This window comes from Arachis duranensis, chromosome 3 (assembly GCF_000817695.3).
Source record: "Arachis duranensis cultivar V14167 chromosome 3, aradu.V14167.gnm2.J7QH, whole genome shotgun sequence".
Classification (NCBI taxonomy): domain Eukaryota; kingdom Viridiplantae; phylum Streptophyta; class Magnoliopsida; order Fabales; family Fabaceae; genus Arachis; species Arachis duranensis.
Genome location: NC_029774.3, coordinates 101,270,161 through 101,285,726, shown reverse-complemented (window position 1 = coordinate 101,285,726; position 15,566 = coordinate 101,270,161). Strand labels below are relative to the sequence as shown.

At 38.4% G+C, this 15,566-nt stretch overlaps 1 protein-coding gene across 1 annotated transcript; it reads left to right on the top strand.

Moving 5' to 3' along the window:
* The first annotated feature begins 5,475 nt into the window (after nt 1–5,475).
* Nucleotides 5,476–8,852, top strand: LOC107479299 (BTB/POZ domain-containing protein At1g63850). The gene is made up of 3 exons (XM_016099441.3): nt 5,476–6,655; nt 6,892–7,877; nt 8,403–8,852. The coding sequence occupies exons 1-2, from the start codon at nt 5,837–5,839 to the stop codon at nt 7,831–7,833; spliced, it is 1,761 nt and encodes a 586-aa protein (XP_015954927.1). The 5' UTR covers nt 5,476–5,836; the 3' UTR covers nt 7,834–7,877; nt 8,403–8,852.
* Nucleotides 8,853–15,566: the final 6,714 nt, after the last annotated feature.

Here is a 15,566-nt window from a genome sequence, read left to right as displayed (position 1 = left end):
TCTATGTGCAACTTTTGGCATGACCTCTTGGAGTGCTGGAACCAGTCCCTAAACCACATGCCCAAAAAATTCAACATTCAATACTATAACATAGGTGCATGAATACAAATAAGTAAGTTGGACAAGATTTAAAAATTACCTTTTGCTTATCACTTATGAAGTTCCACCCAAATTCCTTATAATCCCTGATATCTTCATGAAGTAAATGCAAGAACCATTTCCAATTTTCCTTTGTTTCAGCATCAACCACAGCATATGCTATAGGAAATAGATGATTATTCGCGTCTTGTCCTACAGCTGTGAGTAGTTGACCCCCAAAATACCCCTTAAGAAAGGTTCCATCAAGGCAAATAAAAGGCCTACAACTATGTTTAAATCCTCTCTTACATGCCTCTAAGCATATATATAAACTTCTGAATTTAGGCAAACCCTCTGGCTGTGGATGTGTGCTCATAGTACATGTAGAACCAGGATTAGCCTTAAGCAGCTCTGGTAAATAATTACGTAACTTTCCATACTGCTCCTTCTCCGTCCCCTCAATGATGTCCTTTGCCATTTTCATTGCCCTATACATCATTCGCTCACCTACACTTATGTCATATTCTACCTTGAACCACTCTTCTGCCTCCCTATGTATCAAATTAGAGGTAATTCTAAGCTTGTTAACTAATTCACCAGCCACCCATTTACAGGTTACTGATCTAGATTTGTTACTCCTTGGACATGTGTGTTCATCAACAAGCACCTTGATTTGAAAACTTGGTGGGAAATTTCTCCTTGAACAGTACACCTCCCACGGACATTTCTGATTATAACAAATAACTCTGCATCTTAATGGCTCCACCTTTAAAAAGAACACTTCCCTTCCCATTTGGATGTTATACTTCTTAACAGCATCCTTGAACTCTTGCATCGTTGCAAACTCCATGCCCAACTCGAGTCTAACTTGGCCAAAGCGTGCTTCAGGATTGTGTTGTGGAAATACCGGAACCCCATTTTCATCATCTGATTCAGGTAAACTGTGAAGATCCTCTGACTCGTACTGGAACTCATTTTTCCCACCCTTATCAACTCCATCCGCATTACCCTCATGTATAAGCACAATCACTGTTGGGGCCTCATTGTCCCTGGGAGGAATAATTCTCTGACCTGATGGTTGTGGCCTTGAGTGTCTCTTCCTTCTTCCTGATTGTCTTAAATTATCGTCTCCCTCCTCATTATGATTCTCTTCTACCATAACATAAAATAAAATAATTAATTGTTAACAACAACGCAGTTTAGTATTTTTATAAAATCTAAATTGCATAATTTTCTAAATGAAATTACCTTCCACTGCAGGTTCAACATGTGGATTCACATCTTCGTTTGACACATTCTGCGCAGATTCTGCTTCTCCTCTAGCTTCTTCAGCTGGTGGTTCCCCTACTACTTTAGTGGTACCCGATGGTGGTGGCCTTGTATGTTTCTTTCTAATTCTCTTTCTACCATCTCTACCGACATCGTCATTGGTTTCATGTCTAGCAGTTTGATCTCCCTCAACTTGGGGTGCCTTAGTTGGTAGTACATTAGTGGTCTTAACACTATTATTGTTTTCATCATGCACCTCAGAATCAACATTACCCTTGTCTTGACCCACTTCTCCATTACCATTGTACTGATCTTCCATCACCTCATCTTCTCCCTGCCTTTCTTCATCACGACACACATCCTCATTGTCTACCTCTACAACTTCTACCTCATCATCAGATACCTCGACTTCATCTACGTACTCAGGATTTTCTAGAACAGGATGCTCAAAATATAAGTGAATCCTGTTACCATTTTTCATAGCAGCATCACACATACTAACAACATCAGCATCCCTCTTAAGCGGCCTTAATCCATTTGATAAGTCAAAATCGAGCTCCAACCAATGAACATCCTTAAACCCTGTGTAACCTAAATCGAGAAACAATCCTTCTACCAGAAATAAATTACAAGTATCCACACATACCCTGTCAATGTTGCTAACAGTACCCCCAGAATATTGCATTCCACCCTTTTGATTGCTTTCTAACCTACCCATGTGGTACATCACAAATGTTATGAGTGCTGACATCTGTAATTTCAAGCAGAAAGATTACACATTTTAAGACTAGTACAGCACTAATCAATTACTAAAATTGTTCATCCAAAGCCAAAAAAAATTACCCAGACTAAACCCTAAACCAATGCAATACAGCAAACAACGCATGCATCAAGTGACAAAATTTTAATGCCCGAAAATCCAAATTGTCACATACTTAGTTTCCATTTTTTTTCCATCAAAGACTATGTAGCCACAACAACATGAACGAACACAAAGTTCCTAATAGCTAAGGCAAAGATATTTCGTGTACCTTGTCAGATGAACAACCACCAACATGCGACAATGTCCCTCCAAACCAGCGTTTGCGGTGATGATGGACTGACGATGGTCTTGGACGGTGACTTGAAGAGGAGAAGATGGAGAGACTACTATGACTCTAGTGTTAACTCTTTTACTCTTTTTGACCCTCTTTCACAGTGTTACACTCTTTTAACTTCTTAATACATTAGTTGAAATTAGGTTATTAATTAGAAATTAGGATTATTGAATTGGAAAATTTAGGAACGGATCCAGCTAAGCACTCTATTTGCCAGACAAGCTTTTCCATTTGTCACATCATACACTTCCGTCAACGGAGAAGGCATCATTTGCCGGACGGGTATTTCGTGCACGTTTTAAAATTTTTCAACGATATTTTTGTCGATAATAAAAGTGAGGGGCATTATTGTCAGCGTTTACAAAATCCGGGGGTATAATTAGTGGTTATATATATATATAGTAGAGTAAAACTTACCTGAAACCAAATAATATAGTGTAACACACATCTTTGATCAATATTAAAAAAAATTAGCCTAATTATGTACATAAAATCCTAAAAAATACAGTTTTATCCTTTTTAATTAAGTTAGCTTTAAAATACCAATAATGCTTTTTCATGTGCTGCTTTTAATCTAAAATCCTAGAAAAAAATTGATTTAAAATGTTATAATATTATTATATTGGCACAACACTTTATTTTTGTATGATAAATACAAGTACATTTTTATATAAAGTATTTAAAGTATATAAAAATGTACTCCTATTATAAAAAGAATATTTAAAAAGTCATTAAATTTTTATATATTATTAAAATTTAATAAATACAAGTACATTTTTATATGTTATTTTTAATTCAATGTACTAATAGAAGTTAAATGTCTTATTTTATACTTCTTTTAGTATATTTTTTTATATTATATAATATTTTTTTCTAGTATCTTATTGTACAATGTGTAATTCGAATCAACATCATTCGAATTACATAGGAGTAATTAGAACCAACTCAATTCGAATTATGCTTTGTTCAGGTTTCATAGTAATTCGAATTGACTCAATTCAAATTATGTATGTTTCAACTTTACATGTAATTCGAAGTAGCTCAATTCGAATTACATCCAATCCAAATTCGAAACGGTTTGATTCGAACTACATATATTTGTGCATTGGTTGATTCGTGAATCAAATTTCGTTTTGGTTTATTCATGTAATTTCTTTCTCTCCATGACTTATTTTTTTTTTACCCTAGCTTTTATATTAGTTATGAAAAATTAGAAGAGATCGAATTTCAGGAGCGTAACGAAAAAAAAAGTAAAAATAATTGTTTGGTCTAATTTAAATTAATTTTTTTAATTAAACTATTTGTATAAATAAATCGATTTTTTTCAAACTAAATAATAACTGCAAGTGAATTAATTTCTACTTACAGTGATAGCCATCAACAACAACCTTTTTTTTTTGTCGCGATTAACAACTATTTAAAATAATAATCCATAAAAGTGATGAGTTCGGTAGATGGGCCTTACTTGGAAGAAAAAAACTTAAGGCCAACAACCCAAACAAAAATGCAAAATTTTAAAGAAACTAAAATAGTAGAATTTACAGCTGAGGCTTAACTTAGTGATCCATAATCATGCCTCTTAAAATGCTGTATCGTGGTTCAAATCTCACTAAAAATCGTAGATGAACCATTAATAGAATGTGTGTAACTGTTATATGACAAAAGAGAAAAAAAATAGTAGAACTTAATTTTTAACATGTAAGCCCCTAAGATTCTTTTTCAAAAGTTAATTCTTTTTCGTAGCTACCAGTTTTAAATGTAATTTGTGGTAAATAAAATAGCTGCGATGCATGTTTTATCGTGTATCTGCTAGTATTTTTCATTATTGTGGCATGATATTTATTTAATTTAGTTTCATATATACTTTTGGTGATTGTCAACAGGCAAGAAAAGGGGTAAATTAAAATTCTAATTCATGAAAAATACAATAGCAGTACGTATATTTTTATCAAATAAAAAAATATATAAAAGAACAAAAGCATGGATATTTTTAGCTCAGTTTTTCTTTTCCCCTCAGATTATACCGCGCTCTGTTTCTGGTCTGCCCATATGTAAAAATGCGGACAAAAAATACAATTATTGGGCTGATGTGATTACCATTGTGGGTAAGGGCCCATTTTTATATTATTGTGACGAGAGTTTTTAAAATGGAGATGAAAGAGTAGCTGTCTTATGTATGTGTTCTGTGCTTAGGACCCACACCCACATATGCTGTGGTCCATAGAAGAAGAAAGCCTTCTTCTAGTAAAGTTGGATTTTGAATTTGTTACTTGTTAGTTTGCTTCCCCAATGAGATAAAGAATAGGACATTCTCACACATGGATGGCATCATGCATGGACACACACATCATAAGCAAAGCAAAGCATTTTTGCCTTAAAGAGATGGTAAATAAAGCAAGAGTGGGATAGCGACATTTCAAGCCGTGATATCATTAATTAGTCATACATAAATGGTCATGGTGTTTGTTACATCTCCAATTTGGATAGACACCATCGACAGCAAGATTAAAGTGGTAAGCAGTACCAATCGATATTCATGACATTATACACATTCCCATTTTTGCGGTGCATCACACAAATCCAATCTCAATCATAATATTGGACACATATTATCTCGGATTAATTATTTCGTGAGTTGTTAACTTGTTATTATGTGAAGGAAGGACCATAACAGGTATGTTGAAGGTGGCTTGAAAAGAAGAGAAATTATATGCGGAATTAGAATGATGGTGATGTGATGATGAAAGACAAAGCTTTTTTAACTTGCTGTATTTTCTTTTACGGGAAGAAAAGCTGACCGCAGGAATAATAAAAAAAATTATTAGGTGTTATTACTTATTAAACACTGGACATCACATCATGATTACTAATACTCACGTTTACTTAGTACAGTCCATCGAGTAAAGGTGCTAATAATCATGTAGTATAAGCATTGGGATCTATCTACTAGTTCCGTTGCTGTAATTTGTAAAGGCAGCATCCGAAGATTAAAAGTGATACCCAGGCGTTTATCCATTAATTAATGAGAGTCTTTATTGAATACATATGGTTGTTATTTGTTAGTTGGGCATGTGAGTTTATCTGTAACCCAATCCATTCATCCCCCAGCCCCAAAATCAATCGGATTGCATTTCATGTACGTACAAACTACATCAATGTATAGTATTCTAGAGAGTGTACTTTACGGTCATCAACCATATAAAATATAAAAGGAATACAGTTAATTGTTTGTTGTAGGTAATTTTAGAATTGATTTATCTGAGTCATACGAGACACTCCTCGTGTCCACCGCCATTTATGAGTCTCATTCTCTCACTCTTGTGTGGTGTGTCTGAGCAGCTCTGATGCCAATGCCCTAAGCAAAAGGACAAGATCCTCCTCAAAGGCATTAGATGGCAGCGACAACAACAACAACAACAAGTGCAGCAGCAACAACATCTCTCCTCAAATTACAAAACCAACCCATCAAACCCAAACGTCGCAAGTGCCGAGAAACCACCATCTCCACCTCTGCCCAGGCCCAGGCCCAGGCCCAGGACACTCCCTCTCCCAGTCCATCCTCCGACTACAGGATTCGGTTCTCGCCGGGGCGGTGCTCCCCAATCATGGACTTCATCCAGGCATCCCCAACGGGCAGCAACGGGCACTCGGACCCCTTCCCTTCCAGCTTCACGAAATTCAACTCCGCACTGACGGCGGGCCTCCTGAACCCAATGTCCCCTCCGCCCGACAAGACCCGATCCAGCCCCACACTCTTCGAGATGATGGCCAGCGAGCCCGACACTGCGAGCCACCACAGGCCTCACTCTCAGTCTCAGATCCAACCCCCTAAAGCCCATGTTCCCGTTCTCGACAGGCAAACCCTAATGATGCAGCGGATTTCGGAGCTCTTGGGGTCTCGCAGCCCCGGCAACCAGTTCAACGACGCCGTTTCCAGTGACATCAAGCTCACTCTCACCTCCAAGGATGGCTTTAGTGTCTCCATGAACGTTCATCGCCAAATTCTTGTTGCCCACAGCAGGTTCTTCGCCGTCAAGCTCTCTGACAGGTGGACCAAGCAGAACCCTAGGCCAACTACGCCCTACTTGGTCGAGATCGCTGACTGCGACGACGTTGAGGTTTACATTGAGACCTTGAGCCTTATGTACTGCAATGATATCAGGAAGAGGCTCATGAAGGAGGATGTCTCCAAGGTTTTGGGTATCTTGAAGGTAATGCCTTTCTCAAAATGGGATTTCTTCTTTTATGCTTTGTTTTTTTGTTGTGTATAACATCAACTGTAGGATTAGGTAGAATATGAAATTGAATTTGATGACGTGATGTGAACTTTTAGGTTAAGCACTTCAAACCATTTCATTTTCTTCTTTGCTGCTTTGTTTTTTTCAATGGGGGCTGCTCCTAGGTGGGTTGTGTGAGTCATGAGTTGCTTGCTATTGTGGTATCTTAGGTTTCGGCTGCAATTGGATTTGATGCTGGGGTTTTGTCTTCTTTGGAGTATTTGGAAGCGGCACCATGGGCAGAGGATGAAGAGGAGAAGGTTGCCTCCCTCTTGTCTGAGCTTCGTCTTGAATCTGTTGGAGCCGGGGATGTTTTGAAGAGGGTTTCGACTGAAGTGGCAAATGGCAATGAAGAGGGGGGTGATAACGAGGAAGTTCTTCTGAAGCTTATTCGTGTGGTTCTTGAAGGCAAAGATGAGAAGGCCAGGCGTGAAATGAAAGGCCTGGTGTCAAAGATGCTTCGTGAGAATTCGTCCCAGAATGACCTACGGAAAGAGTCATTGTACTTGGCATGTGATGATTGTATGCAATTACTTCATCACCACTTTTTGAAGGCTGCAGCTTCAGACCTGAAGGATGTGGGTCAAATCGCAAGACAGGCTGATAATTTGCATTGGCTTTTGGATATTTTAATTGATAGACAGATTGCTGAGGATTTCCTGAAGACATGGGCTTCTCAGTCAGAATTATCTGAAGCACATTCTAAAGTTCCATCAGTTCACAGGTTTGAGGTTAGCAGAGTCACCGCTAGGTTGTTTGTTGGGATCGGGAAGGGGCAATTATTGGCTTCTAAAGATGTTAGGTGTTTACTTCTGAAAACATGGCTGGTGCCCTTTTATGACGACTTTGGTTGGATGAGGAGGGCATCCAAAGGCCTTGACAGGAACCTAATCGAGGATGGTCTTAGTAACACAATTCTCACTCTGCCACTGTCCTGGCAGCAGGATATTTTGCTTGCTTGGTTTGACCGCTTCTTGAATTCTGGAGAAGATTGCCCAAATATTCAAAGAGGATTTGAAGTTTGGTGGAGAAGAGCTTTCTGGAAACGGAATGGAGAGCAAGAACAGACAAGACAATTACGAATTACAGCTACAACAGTTGATAATCCTTGAAGACAGACAGTCCCAGCTGGGTGGAATTGACAGCATTTTACTGGGTGTGTCTCCTTTTAACCTTCTCTTCATCATTTCAATTTCTATTTAATTCCTCTGTGTTGACCAGCATTTCAACCTTGGTAGCTTACCTGTAAAGCTGCTTGTTTGAAATGTGATAGACTCAATGTCTTCATCCATGATTGATTTACCTTGAACAAGTTAGCACCATCGTATTTTTTTTTTCCCTTTTTTCTTTTGGCACTTTTTGTTGTTTGTTGTGCACATAATCTAATCATTTCAATAGAAACAACCTGAGAGTATAGAATTTATAGTTCATGTGGGTACTTGGAAACATTCTTCTTTTATCAGTGTGCATATAGTCATCGATTTACACTTAGGCTGGTCATAATTTGGCTCTATCTTGAGTTGACGACACTACGCACTTGAAGAATGTTATTTTTTTATTATGAGACTGTTCCATCTTCATTATGTATTTAGGGGCAACACAACCTGAGCTTCAGTTGCAATTTGTTTAGTTCTAAACCTTTTCCATTCATATTTAGTCTTGTTTAATCATATCTTTGCAGTTACACGGAAGACATAAGAGTTCATGTGCTATCAATTTAATTTAGTGGACAAGATCTCATGTTTAACTGGCTACTGCAAGGTGGGGCTGGTCGTCTAAAGTTTCTACTTCGTGCGAGACTATACTAAGCAAAGCAGCTGCTGATGTTGACAAAGGGGTCCATGATGAGACTGGTTTCTTTCAGGGTGGAGCATCGAATAGCTTCGGAAGCAATGCAGATGATCATGAATAATATACTTAAAAATTTAAATGTCTTCCCATGCGAATTAATTTTTGTTGGCTATCGAGTGAGAATGAGTATAGAGTGTTGTATAGGAATAACTTGGATGGTGGTTTAGCTGCGAGAGCGTAACTTGTTTCTTTATTGCGGATGATGGATGCTTTCTTTCCCCCCTTATTTCTTGCTTTCAACACAAGTATGAGAGATCCGAGAACTCCACCATTTGGTTCATTTATGGGATTTTGTATATTGTTTAAGCAAGTAACAGGACTGTGGGGCATTTTGTTTGGCGTGGATTTTAACTGATCCAGTTTGTTTCTGTTAAAAAAGTGGCTATAAACAAGAAATGGGAGAGGAGACATCAATTGTTCTCAGCATAAAAAAGAAGAAACACCAATTCCAATCAATTCTTTTCAGCATAAGAGAAAATATGTTTGGCGTTGTAGTTTGCATCAGTAGTAGTAATCAAACGATAAACATGCACATGCATGTTGGCATGATGCATGTGTACTCGATAGAGACGCAGGACTGGTAGGCCCATCCCATCGTCATATGTTGCAACTCTTGTTCGTCCTTTATTTACGGGGTAGAAATGTACATTGTCATTATTGTTTTCGCTTATATTTCAGAGACCTACCAACCTAATGCTTCGTAAGCCTAAGGACTAAGGTGGTTTAACAGTGTGGTCTATACAGCCACCCTTGAGGGACCCTAATCTATATGTATCCTTAATATCATCTATAAATATAATTAATTAATTATTATTATAATCAATGTTTAATTGGTCCAAAGACGAATTCATTCATGAAATTGCCGATAGGACCAGCAGTTAAATTCTATTGTTATGGCTGGAGAAATTAAAGGGCAAAGTTGGACTACTATTTCTCTTCTCTTTCTCTTTTGATGTTTTGCTTTTTCTTTTTTTCTTTTTGTTAAAATGGGTTGGACATCCTCTAACTCTAGATATTATAACATCACAAACTAATACACACTTGACACTACACACTCAAACACGCAATACTTTAAGGAATCTTATCCACTAACTACTTGGTCTCAGCCAATTTCGAACTTGGATGCAGTTACTCACAAGTAGGGGTGACAAAACAGGACGGGTCGGTCCGTCCTGCCCATCCTGCCTAGGCCCATACTATAAACAGGGTGAGCCAGCCCGTCCCGTCAATAAAATTAGGTTCAAAATGTTAGTTTGTCCTGTTTTATGACATATTAGTAAGCTGACGAGCTAACCCAACTGACTTTTTTTTTAGAAAAATAAAATTCATTAAAATTAGTCAAAATATAATAATTAAAAAATTAAATACAAATAAAAAATAGTCAAATTATAATATAATTTTTTTACTTTTTTTTTTACGTCAAAACCCGCAAATTTGGCGGTGTGGGTTTGGCGAATTTTTTTAATTTGGCGGGTTCCAAAATCTAACCCGGCCCGTCTTTTTTAGCGAGTTTGGCAGGTTGGCTCGACGGATTCAACCCGTTCTGCCACCCCTACTCACAAGCAGTGACGGATCCAGAAAATTTTATCAATGGGGGGAAATCATACATAATAAGACAATAATTTTTAGGGTAAAGTGTATTTTTTGTTCTTAATATTTGTAATTTTTTTAAAAATACACCTAACGTGTAGTTACATTCAATTTTGTCCCTAACGTTTTCTATTTGTGTCAAAATGATCCCTAGACGTCAACTTATATAAAATGTTAGGAATAAATTGAAAATTTTTAGGGATAGTTTTGACACTGTAATAGCCAAGAAAAAATAAATAAATAGAGCAAACGGTGCGACCCACCCCTACATATTTTTCTTCTTTCTCTAACCCTAGTCTCACCCTCACTCACCTCTCACCGCCGCACATACCCTCTTCCTTAGAGCACACACACATACTCAAAGGAAAAAGAAAGAAAAAAAAGGGAAAGAAAGAACAAAAATGGAAAGAGAGAAGAGGGGAAACCATGACAAGAGAAGGGAGGAGGAAGGAGAGATTTGTCCATGCTGAGCCACCACGTGAGGAGAGAGAGCCGTGCCTTGTCACCGCCGGCCAGGAGCTCGCCATTCGTGTCTCATTGCGTCGCCGCCATCTGCTTCCAGCTCACCACCGTCGCATTGCCATCAGAGCCAGAACCGAGAGAGATGCGTCTGAGAGAGGGGACGAGTGCAAGAGAGGAACCGTGGAAGAAGGACTGTCGCGGTTCTGCCTTGCTACCGTCGAGCAGCTACAGCCACCGTGCCTTGTCTTCGTCGCTGCTGAGCCTCAACTGCCGCCATGTCAAGTCGCCATCGTCATTGTTGAGAGAGAAGAGAGAGCTCGAAGAGAGAAACAGGATGTGCGAGAGGAGCCGCCGTGAATAGAGGATTGTTCCGTTACCGTTGTTGCATCGCCGTTTGGGTGAACCTTGGTTGCTACTAGAGCTGTTGATGTCGTTGGAGCTGAACCGTTCCTGTCACTAACCCAAACTATCGCCAGCTCCACCTTGTCGCTGCCACAATCCAACTTCTGCGCTCATTCGTTCCATTCTACGTCGATCCTCCTCACTTTTGATTTTGGCATTCCAGGTTTGGTATCTTCGGGACCAAGTTGTGAGTAGGCTTTACATTTATAATTATTTAATTGTGCATCTATAATTATTTTGACATATATATATTATGATTTTTGAATTATACTAACTATATTTGTCTTGAACGAGTTTAAATGAATTAGAATAATTGATTTATTAGAATTGAATAATTTGTTTTTGTAAAGTCTATACTTTAGACCATATATATTTTTGATGAAGTTTTACATTATTTCAAAATGTTTGATTTTTCTTGAATATCTGTTTTTGAAGCAATAAGGTATTTATTGGTACTCGCTTATTTTAAAATTGTGAATATGTTTGAAATTTTTTTGAGTGAAAAAAGTGTGATTGGAAAAGATCTCTGATGAAAAAGAATTATCTGATTTGATTTGATTCGATATCTTATATATTAGAAATATCAAAGATTTGTTGTATTTGAAATTATATGTTTTGAATTGGTTTAGGAGGCTCGTATTAGAAAACCGTAGTTAACGGCGGTTATGACGTTAACTTAGATGCATCTAACTCAGACTCCAGCTAGCAGGGGTGTTGCTAGTCTAATGTGTAGACCACACGTTAGATCTGTTATTCTGTTAGGACACACAAGAGGAAAGGGCTACCCATAGAGGTGGAGCCGCCCAGGTGTGGACTTTTGATTTGATTTCTGTATGAGAACTCCCTTATTGATTCATTTATTATTATCAACTATTATTTTCTAATTAAAATTATTTTGATATAATATATATATGGTCTCATGTCCATTATAGATGTATTGTTTAGTCACTGAGTTACAAAACTCACCCTATTTTTCTAAAACTATTTTTCCGAAACAATTACTTGCATATGTGAGACTTTCTATTCAAGATGTAACTATCTGCAATGAGTATTTATTCTTGACCAATTCCTAGATGTATATGCTCTATATGACACAGGCAGGGTCCAACTATTCTTAATTATTTTAATTTTTGTTAAAAATGTATAACTATTTATTTTAGAACTTGTAAAATATTTGTAACTTTCTTAGTCAATTTATATTTGAATATGTTAGGCTTGCTATGGGATTATTTTCCTGAGCGCCGGTCATGGCTCATTTTAAGCTGTGACAAAGTGGTATCAGAGTTTAGGTTTAATCTGTGTAATATGGAGCAAGTGTCCTATGGTAGGATTACAATTGTATAAATAGAAGCGCGCCTATTTGTACAAATGTGGCACTATCAGAGATCTATAGGAATGTTATTCTTGTTCTCTGTGTCATTGTTGTCTTCTGATTAATGTGATCACGCATGCTCTGCCGCTTCTTGCTACTCATATCCTTTTCTTCTACCCAATCTTCGGTTATCCTTTAGTAGGTTTCTTGAACGTGTTTTTTTCAATGGCTTCAGTTTCGGCTTCGATTCGCAATTTCTCTCGTTGCCAGTTCTAATCTTTTTGCTTTTATAAATGCATGCTATAATCTTTTTCATCTTCGTATTCCGTACTATTCCTGATGACAAGATTTTATGTATTATTTAGAAGATTCGATTTGTGTTTGATGTGCATCATCATCTAATTCCTTTATAGAGCTTTATTTGAATTTACGGATTGTATAAGTTGCTTAGTTGTTGATCGAGATGCTTTGTTCTAGATATTGGAGTTTGTTCTTCTTATATTAATAGTCTTTGAAGTTATGAGGTTTAATTTGTTTGTGATTCTGTCTTTCTTTCGAATCAATAATTTTAAAAATTGTTATTCAGTTGCTTGTAAAACCCGGTTAATTAACGGCTAATTAACCCATAAATGAGAATTTATTCTAGAAAGCCCAAAATGTGATTTTTGTGGCTAAATGTGATAGAGGAGATTGAGATGAGAATTTTGGTACCAATTTTATAGAAATCGGACCAAGATTGGACCGAACGGGCCAAACCGGGCCAACCGGACCCAAAGTGGGCCCTTGGCCCAACATAACTAAACCAAAACCCTAGTTTTCAGCACTCTCTCTCCTCACACAACACCAAACACGCTGAAAAAGAGAGAAAATGGGGGAAGAACACTCTCTCAAACCTCTATCTCTCACTTGATCTTCAAACCACCATAACTTTTGATCTAGAGCTCCGATTGCCGCTCCGTTTACGGCCACGCATTCACCGCGGAGAGCTCTACAAAACCCATACAACCAATCTTGAGGTAACCCATGTGTTGCTGTTCGAAATCTCAGCCCTTATTTTCGAGTTTCATGGGTGAAATGTTGAGATTTTGGGTTCTTTGATGTTATAGGACCCAACTCTCTTGAAGGAGAAGGTTAATCTTGTCTCCTTGGACCTTGGGTGTGGTAAGATTCTCAACCCTAGTATAATTTGTGATTTTATGATGTTTGGGTTTTGAGATGTTGTGTATGGGTATGATGATTGTGGCTTAGGTTGTGTATGTGTGAATATTGGAGCTTGATTGGTGATTTTGAAAAGCTAGAAAAAGGGATTTGGTGGTGAAAAATCTGTTCTTGGAGGTTTTGAGGCCTTGAGAGCTTGTGGATAAGTGGTTTGGAAGTGCTCCGGTGGAGCTTGGAAAATCGGCTAAGGTATGGTTTCGGTTTCCCGTATCTAATATGTAATGTGGTAGGATATACTTAGGCTAGAGGCACTAAGATAGGCATTGAATGGTTGATGTTGTTGAATGATTGAGATATATGATGTGGTCATATATGTGATGATGATTAATGATGCCTTGATGGTATGATGTATGAGAAATATGCATGTTGTGATATATGCTTGATGATTGGTTATGGCTGAATTGTGGGTTGAACCATGTTGATGGTGAGTATGATATTGATTGTGTACAATGATGATTTATTGGAATTGGTGTTGTTGAGAATTGGCATGAGTAAGAGTATATGATATGTCAATATATTTGAGTTTGAGCCACTTGGGTGAAGTGGGTTAGAATGATGGGATAGTGATTTTGTATATTGTGGTAATGTGTCAATGTGTGAGTTGAGGAGGCTTGATGTTGAAATTGATATATTTTGATTGATTTCAAAGAAAAGGGATGAAAATGGCATGTTTTGATTGATTTTGAAAAGAGTTGGAAATGGTTTGTTTGCAAATGGCACTTTGTGGTTTTTATGAAAAATATGGTTTTTGGGCATACTTTGGTGGGACATAACTTGGACTACCGATCTCTGTTTTGTGCCAAATCTATTTATAAATGAAACTGGATCCGGGATGTCCATGCCGTTCGAAGAACGGGTGAAAAACGATTTAAAATGAGAAAGTTATGTCTGTTGGAAGATTGGGGTTTAAATTGGTGAATTCTGCAGCTTTTAACTTAGAAAATTTTTAGCAGAATGACCCCTTGCGCGTGGGCGCACTTGGCGCGTGCGCGCCGTTCTTCTGGAAAATGCCATCCACGCGTGAGCGTGATGTGCGCGGGCGCGCCGATTGTGCTGCACCCAATGCCCAGCCATTTTCCAGAGAGTCATGCCAGAACTGTGCCAGTGTTGTGCCTGGGGCACGAGAACACCCACGCGTACGCGTGGTTGACGCGTGCGCGTCGATTGGCAAATTTTTAATCCACGCGTTAGCGTGCATGATGCTTGCACGGCGATGAAGTTTTGAGGCCATTCACGCGTGCGCGTGGAGTGCGCGTACGCGTGGCCCTGTTTTCGTCCCAAAGTTGATTTTTGAGTTTTAAAAGCCAAATTTCATACTTCTAAGCCTCCGATCTCACCACTTATATCTTAAATCATTATGATATGCCTAGCCATGAGAGAAGGAGCTAGTGGATGTGGTAACTTGCGAGTAAAGCAAGGGAAAATGAATAATCAATGAGAATCATTGATGATTATGTGAGATGTGGAGGATGGTGGTAGAAGTGCTTGTTATGCCATTGGCCGAAGGGCCGTAATTGTTTATGAGTTGGCTGGTTCTGGATTGAACCGTGAGCCGGAATAGCTGTGTATGCTATGAATATTGGCTGGTTATGGATTTAACCGTGAGCCGGATGGCTGATATGGATGTTGATCCATGGATGAGAATTCATGCATGTTTATGCTGAATTATTGATAATTATGATTTGCACTTCCACTATCTGAGATACGAGTTTCCCTGGGTAGTAGCAGTGCTAGCCACCACGTGCTCCAGGTTGAGACTTGATACTCTGTTGACCCTATGTCGTAAGTGTGGCCGGGCACTGTGAAAGACCCGGATGAGCTCGCCCCCGTATATATTCACCAGTGAGGGTGATGGATATAGATCATGATTATGATCAAGTTTATGACGAGTATAACTCGAGTTGGAGATGCGTGACAGAGGGACAGTCCAATGGTTAACGACCAGGACTTGTCGGGTTGGCTCTATAACCGACAAGATAATATCATCAGCCACTAGGGACAGGCATTCAT

Excerpts from the sequence above, each read along its gene's own strand:
- LOC107479299 (XM_016099441.3), top strand. The coding sequence starts at position 5,837 with ATGGCAGCGACAACAACAACAACAACAAGTGCAGCAGCAACAACATCT. Across the intron at positions 6,656-6,891 it reads AGGTTTTGGGTATCTTGAAG|GTTTCGGCTGCAATTGGATT; the intron begins GTAATGCCTTTC and ends GTGGTATCTTAG.